Raw genomic sequence first — 20,664 nt, 5'->3', positions numbered from 1 at the left:
ATCAGTTTCTAAAACCACCAAGCGCAGTTATGGTCGAGGGCAGCTATTATCGGATAACTGATTGTAACCACAAATGTAATTCTGTATATAAGTTACATGAACACACGGCAATAAAGATTTGAAAAACCAGAGGATTTATTTCAGCCGTTGCAAATGTTTTTCCTTTAAAAAATGGTTGCATTTGCGTTTTGTTTTAAACATAAAATCAACTTTGCGCATGCACTTTTGGGTTATATGCTCAAGGTGATTTCTTTTAAGCAAATATTTAAAATAAAAAGCAAAAGACGAGAATGCCCCTTAAATTAAAGTACGGGGCATGCTGTTAACTCATTAGATAAAACAAAAGCATCTCTTCGTTAGTCGAGTTCGATCGACACTATATTTTCTTTATAGGACGAGTGGGAAACATAGGACCCAGCGTTTGCCATACCTTTAGTCCAACAAGCTACCAACTCCTTGATCAAGTCGTTGGTAGCTCTCGTTCACAACATCCATTTTCCCATTCCAAATCGATAATGGTGATCCATCTTCACTTGTCATTCCCTTACCATTTGTAGATGATATGACCGGTCCCATTCAACATTTGAATGAATTAATCGTGATATTGAGGATTTGTAGTAGCTTTCGTGCACCCACATGAAACAATAGTTAAGAAAATTGATATATAAGGCCAGTTAGTCCCACAATGTTTACAGTTTAGTATAATAAATTGCAATAGAAGATTGTAGTTGTTTGTAGTTGATGATTTGATATTGGTATTTAGTACGCAGAGTCCGTTAATTGGATTGGGACAACTATGTCTCGTTTCATACCCTTGCAACCGACCGAACACAGACAGAACACAAATGACGCCAGTCAGCCAACGGATCCTTGTGGATGGAACTCACAGTTTATATGCTTGCATTATTCCTTTTATTTACGCTGGTGTCGGTTATGATTGAGAACATGTAGTGCTCAAACAATATAAAATGAATAGCAAACGGAGCAATTCATGTCAGTAATTATTGGTAGATTTTATCCAGTAACACTCCCTATTTTACTTGGGTCAGGGGTGGAGGCAAGTGTGAGATCAATTAAGTTTCCAGATGCAACTGTTCCATATTGTAACATGAGAATGTAAACTGCCACGAGCAATCACACAAACTCTTTAAGGCAGGCATGAATTTGCAGGTGCAATAATAAAGGTAGACGAACAAGAACTTGTTGGGGACAATAAAGTAGTTGTGCATTTGTTGACCGCATAAAAGTAAAAAATGAACGTCCAAAAGAATAGCATGGTTGTCGTCGGTTCGCCATTGTGTCATTTCTACGCCCTATATAAGCTTCAGAATAACGAGAGAGTTTTTGAACCCGACATTCATAAATCTCTCCCCCCCCTCCCTGAACTCTCAAACTCCAGAAACCATGGCGATTCGTCGTGAGCTCCCGGATTGCCACCATCGCCTGGCGCCGACGCTCATCCGACCGTGCTCTGCAACCCCGAGCCACACCCTCTACCTCTCCAACCTTGACGACTGCATGTTCATCAGGTTCTCGGTTAAGTACCTTTTCCTCTTCCGTGTTTCCCCCGAGGTGGAGTCCATGAAGTCGTCCCTCTCAGCGGTGCTCAACCACTACTACCCTCTGTCCGGCAGACTGAGGCAGAGCCGCGAGAGCGAGAAGAAGCTGGAGCTGGAGTGCACGGCAGAGGGCGCCCTCTTCGTGGAGGCCTTCATGGACACCACGGCGGACGAGTTCCAGCAGTTCCCCGGCTTGCTCGGCTCCTCCTGGCGTAAGCTCCACCATGAAGTGGGCGACCAACCTTTCATCTCCGTCCCTCCTCTGGTAGTTCAGGTAAAAGCACCCCGCGGAAGCTTTGTTCATATATGCGATTTCGAAAATCCATCACATCTTGTTACTGTTGCTTCTGTTTCTTTGCATATTAACTCAGCGGCATAAGTAAGCCAACTATTATACGAACAAGAAAATCAGTGAAGTAAAACGATCAACTGAGCAAGATAGGAGGCACTAATAAGCAGTTATAACAAAAAAGTCGATTTGCCTTGAAATTTGGTGCTTCAAATCTCAGAATCCCACTCTACCAATATGATTTCTCTTGGTAGAAATTCATCAGATTCTATTTTAAAGTTCAAAAAATTTGCAGCATCACCGTAAAATCCTATTTGTTTATGCAAATCAATAAACACGTATGAAATTCAAATTCTTGGTTGCAACTATGGAGACTACATCTGCATGGTTAATATACTTGAATCTGATGTTTAAACTTCTCGGGCAATTACAATTGCACGGGACCTGTTCGGCGAAGATGTAGAGATACAACGGATGGGGGACCCTCCTTTGGGCGCAGGTGAATACGTGAAAATTTTTATGCATGTGAGAAGTATGGGATGAACTAGGAAGCACAAGTACGTGCAGCAAAGATTTCGAGTATATAGCTAACATGACAAATAACATCCAAGATAATGAATCCGAAAGGAACAGGGAGAAAACAGTATCATCTTGGCTTTTTTTTATCATCATTTCAGTCATAACAGTATCATCTTCGTTTTTCATCATTTCAATCATCCACGTATTGCATATAGGTCGGGAAGTACCATTCCATATCAACCCCAACATCCTATAAATTTTCAATTTTGTGAATTTAAAGAATTAAAATAGTTTAAATTGAATTTAGAAAAAGCTAAACCGGCCATGTATTATACCGCCATCTTAACTTTCAATTTCTTTATTATTTATTTGGACCCAATCGCAGAAAGGAAATTTTGAAAGCAATCTCATAGTTGAGTTGATATTAATTTTTTTTTCTTTTGTATTCTTCAATGCCTTATCTAACAAAAAGGAAAGCCAACTTTTAGTAAAAGTTAGAAACCAAAGAAGAAAAAAAAGGAGGAACCACAAATAAGCCCAACCTCCATTGTCCGAGAGAAATGAATTGCAACACCATTTTCATGGTCGGAAGAAATTGTATCACTTGAACCGAACACCGTCAAAATTCAAACCTTTTGTAGATAATAATTTGGAAAACAATAGTCGTCAAAAGCAACAGTTCAAACAGGGACATTTGACATTCTTTTCTTGAGAAAAGAGCTAAATTCAGCCGTTTTGTCGATTGATTTATAGTTGTAAGGTGTGAGGGGCGGCGCATATAAGCAGGTGACGTGAGGAGTGACAATCTTATCAATGCCCATGGGCGAAACCCGGACGATCAAGTTTTTATGACCTCCGATTCGTGGTAACTTTTTGATATTTTTTTATTATGGTCCATTGTAGGTGACACATTTGAGGTGCGGGGGGCTCATACTTTGCGCCAGCATTGCGCATTGCCTGTGTGATGGCATTGGGAGTTCTCAATTCCTAAATGCATGGGCAGACGCATGCCGCGATCCCACCTCCCCACTCTTGGTCCCGCCGTGTTGGGGCCGGGAGGCCCTGAAGCCCCGCAACCCACCTCGCATCGAGTTCAGCCACGGCACAGAGTTGGCGCAGCAAGAGGCGGGATCAGGTGGCGCCGCCATGGCCGGCGAACCCCTGATTCATGTCTGGGTGACCTTTGAAGCCGAGGAGATTTCCAGGCTAAAGCGTCGATGTATTCCGGCATTGAACTGCACTTCTTTCGAGGTGCTCGCTGCACACATTTGGAGATGCTGGGCGCGGGCCATGTTCGGTGCAGAAGCAACCAATGGACGCCCCAAGAAAGAGGGGCAGGTCGTTGGGCTCTTCTTCCCGGCGGACGTACGAGGCAAACTGGACCCTCCACTGCCGGTTGGATTCTATGGAAACTCCCTCTCGTTAGCGTCCATGGGGCGCCATTGTGGGGTACTACTGACAGAGCAAATCCACCAAACCGTGAAGGGAATACAGAGGGCCAAAGATATGGCGCTCTCCGATGCATATGCCCGCTCAGAAATCGACTTGCTGGCGTTGCATCAGCCGGTAGATAACCCGACCTCGATTCTCATCGTATCACAGTGGTATAGGCTAGGGCTCGAGAGGGTGGACTTCGGGTCAGGGCCGCCTGTGCTTCTCAGCGGCTCTACGGTCGACCACTACTGCTTGTTGCTGCCAGTTTTGGGGAAACCTAAGGCCATGGCTATTCAAGTTTCTGTGCGTGAGAGCATGGCCGATGCCTTGGAGTGCTACCTCAGGGAGCTGGAAGACGCCCAAGGGGATGAGAAACCACTACCCGATGTGGCCGTAGTTTGATGCTTGACCTTTTTAATAACGATCTCCCTTAGGGGGGCGGCCCATCCCCCAGAAAAGAAGGGTAGTGGTACCTCAATTCCGTATTCATCGTCTACTGAGCAGAAGTTCTTTTAGTTTCGTCCTGATTTTTTCTGTGGTCTAAGTATGGTTTCCGTTATTTTCTATGATCTAGTATCGTTTCCGTTAAAATGTATTAAGATAGACGTATCTATCACCAAGCATGACGTGATAGCTGGAACCACCAAGGATGACATGTGTGTTGATCGTGTGAAGCATGGAACCACCAAGCAGATCGTGTGAGGCACAAATGTTCAGGTAAAACTTAAAAGCACCCCGCGGAAGCTTTTTTTCATATATGCGATTTCGAAAATCCATCACATCTTGTTTCTGCTTGTTTCTGCGTTAATCTGAAACATTGCTTCTGTTTCCTTGCGTATGAACTCTGCGGTATAAGTAAGCTAACTATACGAACAAGAAGACCAGTAAAGGAAAACGGTCAACTGAGCAAGATAGGAGGCAACAATAAGCAGTTTTATCTAAAAATTCAATTTACCTTGAAATTTGGTGCCTCAAATCTCAGAATCCCACTCTACCAATATCAGTTTCTCCTTGTAGAAATTGATCAGATTCTATTTTAAAGCTTCTGAAGGTTCAAAAATTTTGCAGCACCACCGTCAAATCCTATTTGTTTATGCAAATCAATAAACACGTATGAAATTCAAATTCTTGGTTGCAACTATGCTGACTACATCTGCATGGTTAATATACTTTGAATCTGATGTTTAAACTTCTTGGGCAATTACAAACAGTCCTCAATTCTTCCATAAGATTATGAATAATATAACAAAATATCTACAATGAACGCAACACTGCCATATGGATAAGAGAGCAAGAGATGACCGACCTTGTCTCTTGCAAATCGCTAAGATTGAAGCCCACCAAAATGGTGAACAAAGCAACGATGGCGTTGAAGCCCTGCTGGTATCTACATATGAGCATGCTGGAGACACCCGACGCCCCTATGTCCGTGAGACTATCGTCCCACTCCTTCCGATCCTCGCTACCGGATGAAACTGGCAGCGGCGGCCACCATTATTCTCTGCACATACTCTGTCATTCCCAAATGACATCCCTTCTGTGCACATTGGGGGGAAAGGGGGGAGAGAGAGAGAGGAGAGAGACAGACCGGAGGTTTGACCACACAATATTTGCTGCTTTAGCCATTAGAGGTTTGAGGGTGGGAGCTACTTGCCCACAGTGCAAGGAGTTTATGAGATCGGGTTCAAATCCTATGAACGGAACGTCGCTCCAGCCTTTTCCCATCAACCTCCACAGAAAGATTAGCTTAGCACAGTTCAGCCACGGATATGTGCCAAGCCAACAGCTAATGGTCACATAACACTGATCCGTCTTGCAAAGCTAATATGATTGATCTGTTTGTTTTCTCTTTTGGGATAATATGGTCGCGCTTCCGATACCAACTTTTGGAGAGTCTTTGAATCTCTATCTAAATGAAGACCCAAAGAGCAAACAAACAAGCCAATTAAACCACCAACATTTTTACCAAACTAAAGATTGAAGGAAATAAATCGAGATAACATACCGTGCTTCAGTTATACGAGATTGGAAACTGCTATTTCCATTATATACACAGAGGAATTGAAACAGTAAAATGTTCAAAAGTATAAGAACTCCAATCACTGTAATTTGCACATCAGAGACATGAATAGTGAAAGACTGTAAACAGTCTTTTTAGTAACAATAAGACCGTAAACAGCTTAGAAAGAAAAAGCAGGAAAATGTTTTTACTAACGATATTTGGCCTTTTACAACTAAAGCGTCTTATTTTACTGTCTTCGGCTTCTCCATCTCTAGCTCTCCATCGTCAGCAGGGAGGATCCTTTTCCAAAACCAGTGTTTCTTCCACACAGGGGTCATTTCTTCAAATGGGATGTTCTTGGTTTCAGCAGCAGGAAGAAGATGAAGGTGGTCATGATAAGGACCCAACTAGCAAAGAAGAAGAAGGGGCCGAATTTGAGGTGGCAGAGCATAGAAAGGACACCTTGGGCAATGGCGGAGGTGAAGAGGAGGTTGACCGAGACGTTAATACTCTGGCCTGCAGAACGGATTTCCAAGGGAAAGATCTCACTGGGCACCAGCCATCCCAAGGGACCCCAGGACCAGGCAAAGGCAGAGACATACAAGCAAATGAAGAAAAGCACAAGCTCGGCCTCGCTCTTGGACAGGGTGCCCTTGCCTGAAAGCCCGAACTTGCCACCTAGGATGATCCCAATGATCACCTGTAAGAAAAAAATTAGAACACAGAACCCTGAGTCCACTTTAAAATGGGAAAAAGAAAGAAGAGAAAAGTGATGAAAATGAGAATGTCGTTTACGAGATTTGTCATTTATGATGCCAGACAGTGGATATGTTATCAACAATTAGTTCTAGAAGGCGATCGGGTCCTCTGCTTTCTTAGAGATTGTGTTAATAGTATTATGAGATAAAGGGTGCATGAAGGAGAACATGGAAGCTGAAGAGATGGGAATGTAAGCAACAACAGCGTTTCATACTCAAGATGGAAATCAAATTTGTCACATTCTAATTTCTAACCGAATTCGACATCCGTATTTGCATGTTCTTAGGACATTTGGCATTACAATGCCATTTACTAGCAGCCATAAAACCCTGCTCCATGAAAGCTAACGTACAAGCCATGACACAGTAATAAAAGCCACAAAGACAAGTATAAAACACGTAACATGCTCTATCTGTTCTTCGATCTCGTCAATTGACCACACAGAATCAGTACCAGCAAACGAAGCCTCATAGAACACTAAGTCTACTTATAAAGTTAGAGATCCCGAACGACATACGTGACAGATGAACATCTGGATTCCACCCTCGAGGAAAAGGAATCGCCTCCCATACTTGTCCACCGAGTAAATGGATACCAATGTAGCCACGACGTTCACGCGGACACGAGCGAGGCATTGCTGCCGAAGCCAATGGTAGGACAAAGCGCTGGCATTTTATAAGAAGTGGTAGGACAAAACGCCGGCATTTTATAAGAAGTGCCCGCGTTTCTGTTCACTATGAGTAAATGGACTGTCATTTGAATGTACAGTACTGAAAAGATGAGAGGGTAAACAATATGCATTATTTGTCTTTGGAGAATATTCTAACCATAGAAACCTTTCAAACCAAAAAGCTTGAAATTTACGAGGATGACTTGAAGAACCTGACACTGGATATCTGTGAAGCTTATGCTGATATGACCCATAATTGATATATGCTCGCCTAACTTCATCTCTCTTATTTATTGGTATCTCCCATTTAAGACGTCGCAACCCTGGATCACACACGATGCTTTCTATAGTTTCGATTTTTGAATACTTAAAAGGTGGAGAATCTGAATAAAAAAAGAACAACATCAAGACAAGCATTTTGATATTCTCCCTCTTGGTTTTCTCTCAATTGATCAATAACTTGTTTCTTTTGAAATAATCTTGAATACTTTTCTTCATCTTCTCAATAAGCTAACACAAAAAATCTAAAATTTAAAATAGACAATAAGATTTATACACATCGAAGAAAGTACTAACATTTTAACTTATGAAAAGCAAAAATTTAGAACCAACCACCTTATAAACAACAGATAAAGAAGACAATATTTACCTGTTGAACCTCTTGCACTATGTAGAACAACGAAGTGTTGTTTTCTCCCCTCCTGTTTGCCACTTCCTTTCTCATGGTCACTTTGTGTTTGTTCCCAACTCTGCTTCTTAAGATATCCCCATGCAGGTGGCATAATCCCCTTTGGCTTTGCTTACTTGCTGCCTATAAGCTTTCTTAGTGCCTAGTCTGTATTTGTGCAATGATTATGCTAGTATCTGGGTTGTGCTGTATGTGTATGTCCCCTAGTTTCAGTTTAGCTAAAATGTAAATCTGAAGGAAGTTGCTGGAGCATGGGGGTTGTTTAATTGCAAAAAGTCATGTTGGCTTGTAGTTAGTACTAGGTTAGGTCTTGTCATGTAATAAGGTAAAATAGGAATACTACAGTTCAACTTAGTACAGTTACTAGAGTTGGTAAAGTCAGAAAAATGTGCAGCATATTCAGAGTGTCATATTCAAAAGTACTTGAACTATATATATGTTTCAAATAATAACGTGAGTGAATAGTTACCAACTTAAATGTCGATGTAACTGATATATCCAACAACCAACTAGTCATATTGAGAATATTCAGATCACCTGTGCTTTTGCAGCTGAGTCCAATTCCGTCTCCTTCCTTGAGGAATAAAGCAATCAAAATCAGAGCCGCACCAAAAGGAACTTATATAGGGACATCAGAAATAAAGTAGTTGAATCCTGGATACCCTCACCCTGTCACCCAGCTTCCATCCCTGACACTATGCAAACCATTAACATATTGATAAAGAAAACTCCTTCTCTTCGTGGCATCTATGACCATCCCCCACCTAAAGCGGTGTCAATTCACTGCACTTGTCAATAATCTGATTCAGCATTCTATTATTAAAAGTGGTTCAATTATTAAAATTATAAGAAGAAACGAGATAAAAAAAATCCAACGATCTTAAATGGTTAACAAACTAATCCGTTAAATTTTATGAAAATTCTGCGTACCTCTCTGTAGATGGAACCGAGTTGAAAAGTGATTGATTGGGCAGCCCAAGAAATCGAACGATTTTTTCACTCACAGCAAACTCATAAGAGTAAATAGTTTGACATTGGCATTTCTAGGGGAGATGCGCTATCCGGGGTGAGTTGAGTTAAAGAAAATAAAAGGCAGAGCGACACCATCTCATGATTCTGGTAAATTTAAATTTAACTGACAGCAAAAGCGATGTCAGTGAAACATGGAACTTGACAACTGAAGAATTCCAGCATTGAGAATTCTCAATTCCTAAATGCATGGGCGGACGCATGCCGGCGATCCCACCTCGCCACTCTTGGTCCCCGCCGTGTTGGGGTTGGGACGCCCTACGGCCCCGCAACCCACCTCGCATCGAGTTCCTCCACGGCTCAGATTTCACTCAGCAGGATACGGGATCAGGCAGCGCCGCCATCGCCGCGAACCTCTGATTCTTGTCTTATGACCTTTGAAAGAATCTGGCAACGAGGCTTTTGTGTGATAAAAGCGCAACTGATGATAATGAGAGGAGCATTTTGTCAAAGTTAAAGTAGCAAATGTGGTGGGCAATTCACTTCAAAATGGAGGGAATTGCAGAGTCTGTCTTTGATATTGTCCTCATCATGGGAATTTCCTACAAATTCTATGTGTTGGATTGCTTGGTTTACGTACTGCTTATTGTCTTATTGATTATGTTTGTCTAGTATTGTTGCTATCATTTCATGCTTCGTCTTGGCCCTTCAATTTCTTGAACTTGCATGATAATGAAAGACTCTGGTTGGTGTGGGATTCTGTGCCCCAACTTCTGAATGCAGTGGGTTTCATGTTTGGGTAGAAAACGACTGCCTTATTTTTAAGCCTAATGATTTTCTGGTTATATTCAAGCTTTTGTCTGTTACATTTAAGAAACCTTTGTGCTAAACAGAGAACGAACGGCTTTTTGCAGAGGTATTTCACCCTAAGGTAGTAGGTTGACTCTCACCAGTTCCTATATAACACGAGATGGCCAGTTCTATATAAAGGTATGCAGCGCTCAAAATTTTGGGATTTTTTGGAGTCCCCTACAAACTATAGTTTGCATGAAAGTGTATCTGGGTAGGTTAAGTTCAAAAACGCTGCACCGTCTCAATCTGATGCTTTGGTTCCAAATGCCCAAAAGAAAACTGCTCTCACTGACTCACTCGGTAGACTGAGGTTCTTTGCTGTTGTATGGCAATTGTTCATATTCTCATGTATGATCTTTTTCTAAACATTTTATGTATGTTTTCAGGACAACGTTGTTTTAGTGAAGGCACTGACTCTTTAGTGTTGCTCAAACTGATGAGCTAATAATGTTTTCTCCCATCTGCAGGAACAGTCATACATGATGATAAAGCAGTTAAAATGGGAATTCCATTTGTATTATGTGGTTGATCAAGCAGTATGGAGGTCGGAGTGAGCGGTGCTTTATTTTGGCTTTTCTTGTGTGATTTCATTTGCAGGAGCTGATTGTACTAGAAAAGGATGGGGAGTAGCTTTTGGTATCACTAATTTTGGATACCGTGTTAAATGAATTGTTTTTTTTTTCCTTATTATTGAAGTATACCGGGTTAAATGTATATCTACACCGGTGATTTTAAGCAGCACAATTTCACTGCAAGAGGTTGGGCGGTAAATATCGGTGAACAATCTCACCGCTATAGGCATGCTTTTCTTTATGCACTTCACAGTTGCATATCGGATCTGAATTGGTTAAAAAATCAGATCTATGTTTCTTTAACGTAAAAATCCTATATGTCGGATATTCACAACCCTAGGTTGTTTGATTGATATTGTGGAAAACCATTGTATCTTCCAGATAGTCCGTACTTATTGCAAACAAAAGACACAACGATCACTTTCCTTTTTGCACCCAAATTTGGTGGAAAAATTGTCCCTGTGTTTGGGAGCTTGTTTGTCTTCTAAGAATTATTAAAGTCTTCCTGGCTCAATTTTGATTTATACGTCTATGATTTCACAAGAAAAATGCCACACTTTTAGGAGGAAATAATAAATTTTATAACCGTTATGAATCCATCCCATTCATTTAGATTATTAAAATTAACGTTGCAGGTCTATGGCGAATTGGCCATGATCATGAATCCAATTCGTGCATTTGAGCATTTTGAAGAAAATGCATTTCAATTCGTTTGAACTCGAATTAATTTACTTCAAGTACATGTGTATAAGGTTAAAGCTGCATATGATACGGATCTCAATATATAATTGACAAGTATATGTCAGAACCCACCAAATTAAGTGTACTCTCCACTATAGTAAAATAGAAAAGGATAGAATCCTCAAACTAGATGTAGCACTTTTAGGACCTTACAACAATTTAACTAGAAATAAAACTTTGGATGTGAGCAACCACCGCATTCTTTCTTTCCATTTTCTTTTCTAGTGTCCTTGCTTCTACTTGGCATTCTTTAATTAGTAGCCTTTCAAACCCACCATCCATTCGTCTTCTTTTCTTCTTTTTTCCTTCACCCCACCTATCTGTTTCCTGAGGTCGTGGCTTATTTCAGTTTGGTGGCACATTTAGGAGGAGCACAACAACAGGGTCTTTAGGGACACATTCTTTTCGCCGGATTATGTGTCTCGTCATGTGCAGGGAAATGTCCAGTTTGCCATTCGGTTAAGACACCGCTGTCCAACTGCGGTTGGGTGACTGTGCCGCTCCGTCTTTCCTCTCTCTCCCCACCTCTCTTCTTTTACTGTGCATTGTATTGTATATTTCGTCCTCTTGTTTTTGTTTTTGCGGTTTGTTTTTGTATTTAGGGGACTTATTGTCTCCAAATTTTATTATATATATTTTCATTTTATCGTCTCTCTCTCTCTCTCTCTCTCTCTCTCTCTCTATGCAGCGAAGGCTGCGCCTCTTCCTGTTTTGCTGCTGGTGCAGCCCATTTCTAGTGTTGCTCTCTCTCTCTCTCTCTCTCTGCACCGAAGGCTGCGCCTCTCCCTGTTTTGCTGCTCGTGCAGCCCATTTCTAATGTTGCATTGGCTAAGAAGGGGCTGCTCCGGCAGCCCTTCCGTCTCCCTTTTTCTTACTTTTCGAAATCAGTCTCTCTCTACATATATGCTTCGCTGCATATTGGCACAACCCTTTTGTCCATCAGACAATCAGATGATGTTTTGCGTCAAAGGATCCCAAGTTTCAAACTAAAATGTTATGGAGACATCAATGATATAGTTGAAAGGCCACATTTTACTTGATTGTGGCAAAAAAATGGCTGATTCCCCCAAATCAAACATCCTCACTTAATAAAAAAGAAAAAAGAAAAGCTCACGGTCCTTCAATTGACCGATGCAGTGTGTTCTATCCATCGCATTTTTATTTCTCACCTAACCTACAGCAAATGGCTGGATACATGACTGAAATCAAGCAGTGAAGCACCCTATTGGCTCCTTAATTATGTTTTATCTTCCTCATAAAATATGCCTTGGCCAACGCAGCTAAGGCAGTCCAACGCTGCGCAGAAGGATTCCTTCCCATTTGCAAATTTCAATTTCGTTGAGATTTTCAATATTTGATAATAATGCAGGTCTGTTCGGTGCCAACAAAAGGCACTACAAAGATGCCACGATTCAATATGAGAAATGGATAACTCTTCAATCGTGCGAGGCCAAAACGTCACTGATATCCTTATTACTTTACATGGCGGTCACGGCGGCATTGACGTTTGTGGCCTTCCCTCTAATGTGCTACCTTGCAACATTGATATTGACTGTGTTGTCAAAATGCATGAACAAATGCGTGGAAAAAGCCTTATTTTTTGGGGACCGATTCAGGAATAGTGACACAATACATTACTATCGCCCAACTGCTCCAAAAAGAGCTATTTTGACACAAGGACAACCACTTCTTCATTCTCGTTTGCTCAGCTGATGCAAAATCTACTCTAAGATGACATTTTATGGGAAAGCCTGAGTTTCAAATCCAAGTGCAGAAGCTTCGAGGTCATTTTCCATTCCCTACCCCATTTCAAACCATAAGCTACCGCCCACCTGTTCTTAGCTTTCGAAGAAACAATCTGAATGCAAAGGTGATCTCCATTCAGGACCGGCCATGTTCCAACAGTAACCCCAAAACTTTAGCCAGACCCTGACCTCTATTTCTTCCTAGTATTATGGCGGACTGGTAGAGATATAATGCTCTCTGCATCTTCACAAATTCTCTGACCTCTTTTTTAAGCCTGAATTTCTGTCTCAAACTTGCATCTATTCCGAGTGCTCCAAATACTCCAGATGACGATGAAAGGTTAATCTCCATTTATTCATCTGCTCCGTATTTAAAGCTGCAGGCAAACCATGCTTCTAATTCGTGAATAAAAGAGGAGTAAGGGCATCTCCTGCGTCTAAACTATCTCACCATTATTGGCACTTGTTATAATTCAGTTCCCATTGCATGACATTGTTATCGTCCGTAGGGATTGCAATTGATATGGTGCTTAAACATTTCTTAATATGAATGGTAATACCACCTCAAAAGTTTTGCCAAAGTTTTTAATATCCAACAGTCAAAGTCCCCAAGGTATTCTCACGAATCTCATCTCTTACCCCTTCTAGCAACGTATCTCGTCCACCAACATCCAACTACAATTTGTTGCCTAATTTTCAAATTTTAAAAGAAACGAAAACATAATTTTTCGAAGTTTTATATAGGATGAAAACCTTGAAGCAATCAGGCATGTCGCCTTCGCCGACGAACCCCCGGTTCCCGTCTTCGTGACCTTTGAAGCCGATGAAATTTCTAAGCCAAAACGTCGCTGTACTCCTCAGTTGAACTGTGCTGCCTTCGAGGTGCTCACTGCACACTATCTACATTCTCGGATGGAGCATGTTACTTAAATTTATGCGTCGGCTATTGATTTCGAATTTCTATTGAGAGGGCTACCAGCATCGCAAAGGCGCATTTTCTAACGCAATTAACTGTAGACCAGCACGTGTATGTGTCCACGACTGAGCCAACCATCTCATTATTCCAACATGGGAGTCGGAAGCTATGCCCTACCACCTTATTTGTATAAGGTTGGCTCAGTCTTGGTCACATAAACGTGATGGTTTATATATAATCCCATCCCATCAAACGCATTGCAGTGTCTTTTCTACAACATGCAAAACATGCTCCATCTCCTCCAAGCTATCAGCCATAACTTTTATAGGAAGCTCGCGGACTAACCAAGGGTCATGCCAAATCTGAAAGGACTTAATAATTGATGGGGTATTGTAAATCTGTGCATATTGGATGAAATATAAATAACGTAACAACAAGTCACTCCTCCATCAGGTTCAGGACTCTGGTCCGGCACATTCTACTTTGGTTTCAGTCCTGAAAAAGGGGCAGAAACTAAAACAACTACCCATTTAACAACTTTTTTTTTATGAGTCCCTTTTAAAGACTTTTCACAACTCCAGATACAAGACTAAACTTTTCAAAATGGGACATAACAAATAAGATATTGAACTGTAAAAAAAATTTTGTAAACATATCTCCAGTACAAATAAATCAAAACTATTAAACGAGACTTGTTTTATGAGGACGTAATTTTATTATTTGTGCCCAAGATCACCGTAGAGCTTTATTGTGGCGTGATTTTCTATGCCAAAAATGTAACTACAGCCACGTGACTACAGCCAGCAGACATGATTGGACCACCCTTCATCTTGTATTTTAAATTGTTTATTTCATAGACATTGTTTTGATCGTATAGATCGTGATGAGTCTCATTTTGCAAAAATGACTAGATCTACTTGCCTGAGTATTAATAAAGTGCCATTTGAAATTATTTATTCTCGTGAAGGGTATGGGCACCTACCTATATAGATTGTCGTGTGGTGGATGTTAGCAGATTGCGACAAATAAAAAATTCATGGTTAAAAACACCATTAATTGTGGCTAAAAACACAATAAACCATTGCTATATTGTAAACTGTTGTTAATGCTCATGTGATGGTTGCTTTTCATTAATAAATTTATAATTTTTTACTATTCGGTAACATGTAGTAGTTGGTAATGCAAACACACACATATAACGATTCAAATTTTGGCATAAGCTGGATTTTTCTATATAATTAGAAATTAAATATCTGTCACCGTAAGCTTTAAAACATTAATTGCTTGAAAAAATGCACAATTTTTTACATTATAAGTCATTACTAATGTTCTTATAACAACTGGCTTTTAGAAACATATTTTTAATTGTAGTCATCGCCAAGATAAGACAATTCAGTCCTTTCATATGATTCAAATTTAAAATTTATCGTTAAAAAATACGATAGAAGACTGAACTTTTGACACTACAAATAAGATACAACAAGAGTGGTTTTGACAAATATAAACTGTAAAAAAAATTTGTAAACATATGTCTAGTACAAATAAATAAAAACTATTAAACGTGACTTGATTTCGGAGCCAAGGACGCACTATAAACACCTAGCCAACTTTGGTAACTTTGGTTTCAGACTTAGCAAAAATGAAAAAAAAAAAAAAAATACTTTGTCATCATGCTTCCGAAATTAAACATCTGCTAGAAGATAGACCCTCTAGCTTTATTAATTTTCTGGTGCCGTTAGGCGACCCTTTCCCCTTCAAAATTTTATCCCCAGCTCATGAGTTAAAAGAAAAGGCACCCCCCATCTGTTCCATTCGTTTGCACTTCTGCGCTGAAATCTTACAGATATCAGCTTATCATATTCATGTCCTTCACCACAAGGGATTTCTGACATATACAAGATACACGTATTTCATCTTGCAACGCATTTCGTACTTGCTTTTTCTGGAGCTTGTGTATTTTCGAAAAGACAAAATTTCAGAAAAAAAAACCAACAATCTTTGGAGACGTTTCATTACCCCCCCAGATAGTAAATCCAAGGATTTAATCATGTTCGAGGCCCGTCTGATTATATGTTTGGTAATATGCTTTTCTTGTGAAGAGTCGGGTTTTGACTTGAGATCAATTAAGTTTCAAGATGCAGCTGTGCCAAATTGTAACGTAAGAATGTGGGTAGACGAACAAGAAGTTGTTGCCGACAATAAAGTAGTTGTGCATCTGTGCGTGCTTAATGGCTTCCTGTGCAATTAGAGCTCATGTTTAGGTTGTAACTCTTTTCATTACTTTCTTTTTGCTGCTTCTTAGAAGTAACGCATTGGAGGTGCGTGGGGATGATAGTTTGCGCGAGCATCCCCTCTGCCTGTGCGATGGCATTGACACTTCTCAGTTTCTGAATGTATGGGCAGATACTTGCCGCGATTTGACTTCCCCACTTTCTGTACCGCCGTGTTGGGGCAGGGAGGCACCAAAGCCGCGCCACCCACCTCACAACGACTTCCACCACGGCCCGAAAATCACCCAACCGGAGCCGGAATCAGGCATTGCCGCCGTCGCGCGAGACCTTTGAAACCGATGAAATTTCCAGGCTAAAACATCACTGTATTCCTGAGTTGACCTGTACTGCCATCGTGGGTGCTCAGTCCCGCACGTTTGGAAGTGCTGCGCACGAGCGATGTTCGAGGCAAAAGGGACCCATCTATCTACATTCTCGAACGGAGCATGTTACTGCAATTTATGGGTCGGCTATTGATTTTGAAGCTCTATTGAGAGGACCAACAGCATCGCAAAGGCGAAGTTTCTAATGCAATTAACTGTAGAACGGCAAGTGCATGTGACAAGACTGAGCCAACAATGTCATTATTCCATCATGTCTGTCTTGTAGGCATGCCCTACCACCTCATAGGCTCATTTGTATAAGGTTGGCTCAGTCGTGGTCACATAAACGTTTTGGTTAATACAGAATCCCATTCGATCAAACGCATCAATCAATTGCAATGTCTTCATCAGCAACATGCAAAACACGCTCGATCTCCTTCAAGTTATCGGCCATAACGTCCCTAATTTAAGGTTGACAGAGCATGTTCACCAGAATTGTAACATAAGAATGTAAATTGCCACCAGTGACCCTACACACTCTAAAGCCAGTAATGAATTTGCTGAGTGCAATAATGTTGGTACATGAACAAAACTTGTCGGCAACAGTAAAGTTGTTGTGCATTTATTGACTACTTAAAAAGACAATAATGAACGTCCAAAAGAATAGCATGGTTATCGTTGGTTCGCCATTGAGTCATTTCTACGCTCTATATAAGCTTCAGAATACCGTGAGTTTTTGAACCCGACATTCAGAAATCTCTTCCCCCTCCCTGAACTCTCAAACTCCAGAAACCATGGCGATTCGTCGTGAGCTCCCGGACTGCCACCACCGCCTGGCGCCGACGCTGATCCGACCGTGCTCTGCAACCCCGAGCCACACCCTCTACCTATCCAACCTTGACGACTGCATGTTCATCAGGTTCTCGGTTAAATACCTTTTCCTCTTCCGTGTTTCCCCCGACGTGGAGTCCATGAAGTCGTCCCTCTCAGCGGTGCTCAACCACTACTACCCTCTGTCCGGCAGACTGAGGCAGAGCCGCGAGAGCGAGAAGAAGCTGGAGCTGGAGTGCACGGCAGAGGGCGCCCTCTTCGTGGAGGCCTTCATGGACACCACGGCGGACGAGTTCCAGCAGTTCCCCGGCTTGCTCGGCTCCTCCTGGCGTAAGCTCCACCATGAAGTGGGCGACCAACCTTTCATCTCCGTCCCTCCTCTGGTAGTTCAGGTAAAAGCACCCCGCGGAAGCTTTGTTCATATATGCGATTTCGAAAATCCATCACATCTTGTTACTGTTGCTTCTGTTTCTTTGCATATGAACTCAGCGGCATAAGTAAGCCAACTATTATACGAACAAGAAAATCAGTGAAGTAAAACGATCAACTGAGCAAGATAGGAGGCACTAATAAGCAGTTATAACTAAAAAGTCGATTTACCTTCAAATTTGGTGCTTCAAGTCTCAGAATTCCACTCTACCAATATGATTTCTCTTGGTAGAAATTCATCAGATTCTATTTTAAAGCTTCTGAAGGTTCAAAAAATTTGCAGCATCACCGTAAAATCCTATTTGTTTATGCAAATCGATAAACGCGTATGAAATTCAAATTCTTGGTTGCAACTATGGAGACTACATCTGCATGGTTAATATACTTGAATCTGATGTTTAAACTTCTCGGGCAATTACAATTGCACGGGACCTGTTCGGCGAAGATGTAGAGATACAACGGATGGGGGACCCTCCTTTGGGCGCAGGTCAATATGTGAAATTTTTTATGCATGTGAGAAGTATGGGATGAACCAGGAAGCACAAGTACGTGCAGCAAAAATTTCGAGTATATAGCTAACATGACAAATAACATCCAAGATAATGAATCCGAAAGGAACAGGGAGAAAACAGTATCATCTTGGCTTTTTTTATCATCATTTCAATCATAACAGTATCATCTTCGTTTTTCATCATTTCAATCATCCACGTATTGCATATAGGTCGGGAAGTACCATTCCATATCAAACCCAACATCCTATAAATTTTCAATTTTGTGAATTTAAAGAATTAAAATAGTTTAAATTGAATTTAGAAAAAGCTAAACCGGCCATGTATTATACCGCCATCTTAACTTTCAATTTCTTTATTATTTATTTGGACCCAATCGCAGAAAGGAAATTTTGAAAGCAATCTCACAGTTGAGTTGATATTAATTTTTTTTTCTTTTGTATTCTTCAATGCCTTATCTAACAAAAAGGAAAGCCAACTTTTAGTAAAAGTTAGAAACCAAAGAAGAAAAAAAAGGAGGGACCACAAATAAGCCCAACCTCCATTGTCGGAGAAAAATGAATTGCAACACCATTTTCATGGTCGGAAGAAATTGTATCATTTGAACCGAACACCGTCAAAATTCAAACCTTTTGTAGATAATAATTTGGAAAACAATAATCGTCAAAAGCAACAGTTCAAACAGGGACATTTGACATTCTTTTCTTGAGAAAAGAGCTAAATTCAGCCGTTTTGTCGATTGATTTATAGTTGTAAGGTGTGAGGGGCGGCGCATATAAGCAGGTGACGTGAGGAGTGACAATCTTATCAATGCCCATGGGCGAAACCCGGACGATCAAGTTTTTATGACCTCCAATTCGTGGTAACTTTTTGATATTTTTTTATTATGGTCCATTGTAGGTGACACATTTGAGGTGCGGGGGCTCATACTTTGCGCCAGCATTGCGCATTGCCTGTGCGATGGCATTGGGAGTTCTCAATTCCTAAATGCATGGGCAGACGCATGCCGCGATCCCACCTCCCCACTCTTGGTCCCGCCGTGTTGGGGCCGGGAGGCCCTGAAGCCCCGCAACCCACCTCGCATCGAGTTCAGCCACGGCACAGAGTTGGCGCAGCAAGAGGCGGGATCTGGTGGCGCCGCCATGGCCGGCGAACCCCTGATTCATGTCTGGGTGACCTTTGAAGCCGAGGAGCTTTCCAGGCTAAAGCGTCGATGTATTCCGGCGTTGAACTGCACTTCTTTCGAGGTGCTCGCTGCACACATTTGGAGATGCTGGGCGCGGGCCATGTTCGGTGCAGAAGCAACCAATGGACGCCCTAAGAAAGAGGGGCAGGTCGTTGGGCTCTTCTTCCCGGCAGACGTACGAAGCAAACTGGACCCTCCACTGCCGGTTGGATTCTATGGAAACGCCCTCTCGTTAGCGTCCATGGGGCGCCATTGTGGGGTACTATTGGCAGAGCAAATCCACCAAACCGTGAAGGGAATACAGAGGGCCAAAGATATGGCGCTCTCCGATGCATATGCCCGCTCAGAAATCGACTTGCTGGCGTTGCATCAGCCGGTAGATAACCCGACCTCGATTCTCATCGTATCACAGTGGTATAGGCTAGGGCTCGAGAGGGTGGACTTCGGGTCAGGGCCGCCTGTGCTTCTCAGCGGCTCTACGGTCGACCACTACTGCTTGTTGCTGCCAGTTTTGGGGAAACCTAAGGCCATGGCTATTCAAGTTTCTGTGCGTGAGAGCATGGCCGATGCCTTGGAGTGCTACCTGAGGGAGCTGGATGACGCCCAAGGGGATGAGAAACCAATACCCCATGTGGCCGTACTTTGATGCTTGACCTTTTTAATAACGATCTCCATTGGGGGGCGGCCCATCCCCCAGAAAAGAAGGGTTGTGGTACCTCAATTCCCTGTTCATCGTCCACTGAGCAGAAAGTTCTTTTAGTTTCGTGTGGTCTAGTATGGTTTCCGTTATTTTATGTGATCTAGTATCGTTTCCGTTAAAATGTATTAAGATAGAGGTATCTACCACCAAACATGACATGTGTTGATCGCGTGAAGCATAGAACCACCAAGGATGTGCTGATCGTGTGAGGCACAAATGTTCAGGTAAAACTTAAAAGCACTCTGCGGAATGGGATTTCGAAAATCCATCACATCTTGTTTCTGCGTTAATAATCAGAAACATTGCTTCTGTTTCCTTGCGTATGAACTCAGCGGTATAAGTAAGCTAACTATACGAACAAGAAGACCAGTAAAAGAAAATGGTCAACTGAGCAAGATAGGAGGCAAGAATAAGCAGTTTTATCTAAAAATTCAATTTACCTTGAAATTTGGTGCCTCAAATCTGAGAATCCCATTCTACCAATATTAGTTTCTCCTTGTAGAAATTGATCAGATTCTATTTTAATGCTTCTGAAGGTTCAAAAATTTTGCAGCACCACCGTCAAATCCTATTTGTTTATGCAAATCAATAAACACGTATGAAATTCAAATTCTTGGTTGCAACTATGCTGGTTGGGTCCTTATCATGACCACCTTCATCTTCTTCCTGCTGCCTGAAACCAAGAACATCCCAATTGAAGA

The 20,664-nt window shown here is 41.6% G+C and overlaps 1 protein-coding gene and 2 pseudogenes across 1 annotated transcript; 2 read left to right on the top strand and 1 right to left on the bottom strand.

Annotated features, from left to right (window-relative positions):
* Positions 1-1,352: 1,352 nt before the first annotated feature.
* On the top strand, positions 1,353-4,519 carry LOC116252393 (alcohol acyltransferase 9-like). The gene is made up of 2 exons (XM_031626621.2): positions 1,353-1,833; positions 3,271-4,519. Exons 1-2 carry the CDS (start codon positions 1,405-1,407, stop codon positions 4,201-4,203), a joined length of 1,362 nt encoding a protein of 453 aa, XP_031482481.1. The 5' UTR covers positions 1,353-1,404; the 3' UTR covers positions 4,204-4,519.
* A 1,526-nt stretch (positions 4,520-6,045) lies between these two features.
* LOC116246224 (sugar transport protein 10-like) lies at positions 6,046-7,267 on the bottom strand (annotated as a pseudogene).
* Positions 7,268-16,979: 9,712 nt separating this feature from the next.
* On the top strand, positions 16,980-20,146 carry LOC116252172 (alcohol acyltransferase 9-like; annotated as a pseudogene).
* The last annotated feature ends 518 nt before the right edge of the window (positions 20,147-20,664 follow it).

This window comes from Nymphaea colorata, chromosome 1 (assembly GCF_008831285.2).
Source record: "Nymphaea colorata isolate Beijing-Zhang1983 chromosome 1, ASM883128v2, whole genome shotgun sequence".
Classification (NCBI taxonomy): Eukaryota; Viridiplantae; Streptophyta; class Magnoliopsida; order Nymphaeales; family Nymphaeaceae; genus Nymphaea; species Nymphaea colorata.
This window is presented reverse-complemented; position numbering and strand designations above follow the sequence as displayed.

Coding starts and splice junctions, on each gene's coding strand:
- LOC116252393 (XM_031626621.2), top strand. CDS start 1,405: ATGGCGATTCGTCGTGAGCTCCCGGATTGCCACCATCGCCTGGCGCCG. Junction 1,834..3,270: donor TCCCTCCTCTGGTAGTTCAG/GTAAAAGCACCC, acceptor GGTCCATTGTAG/GTGACACATTTGAGGTGCGG.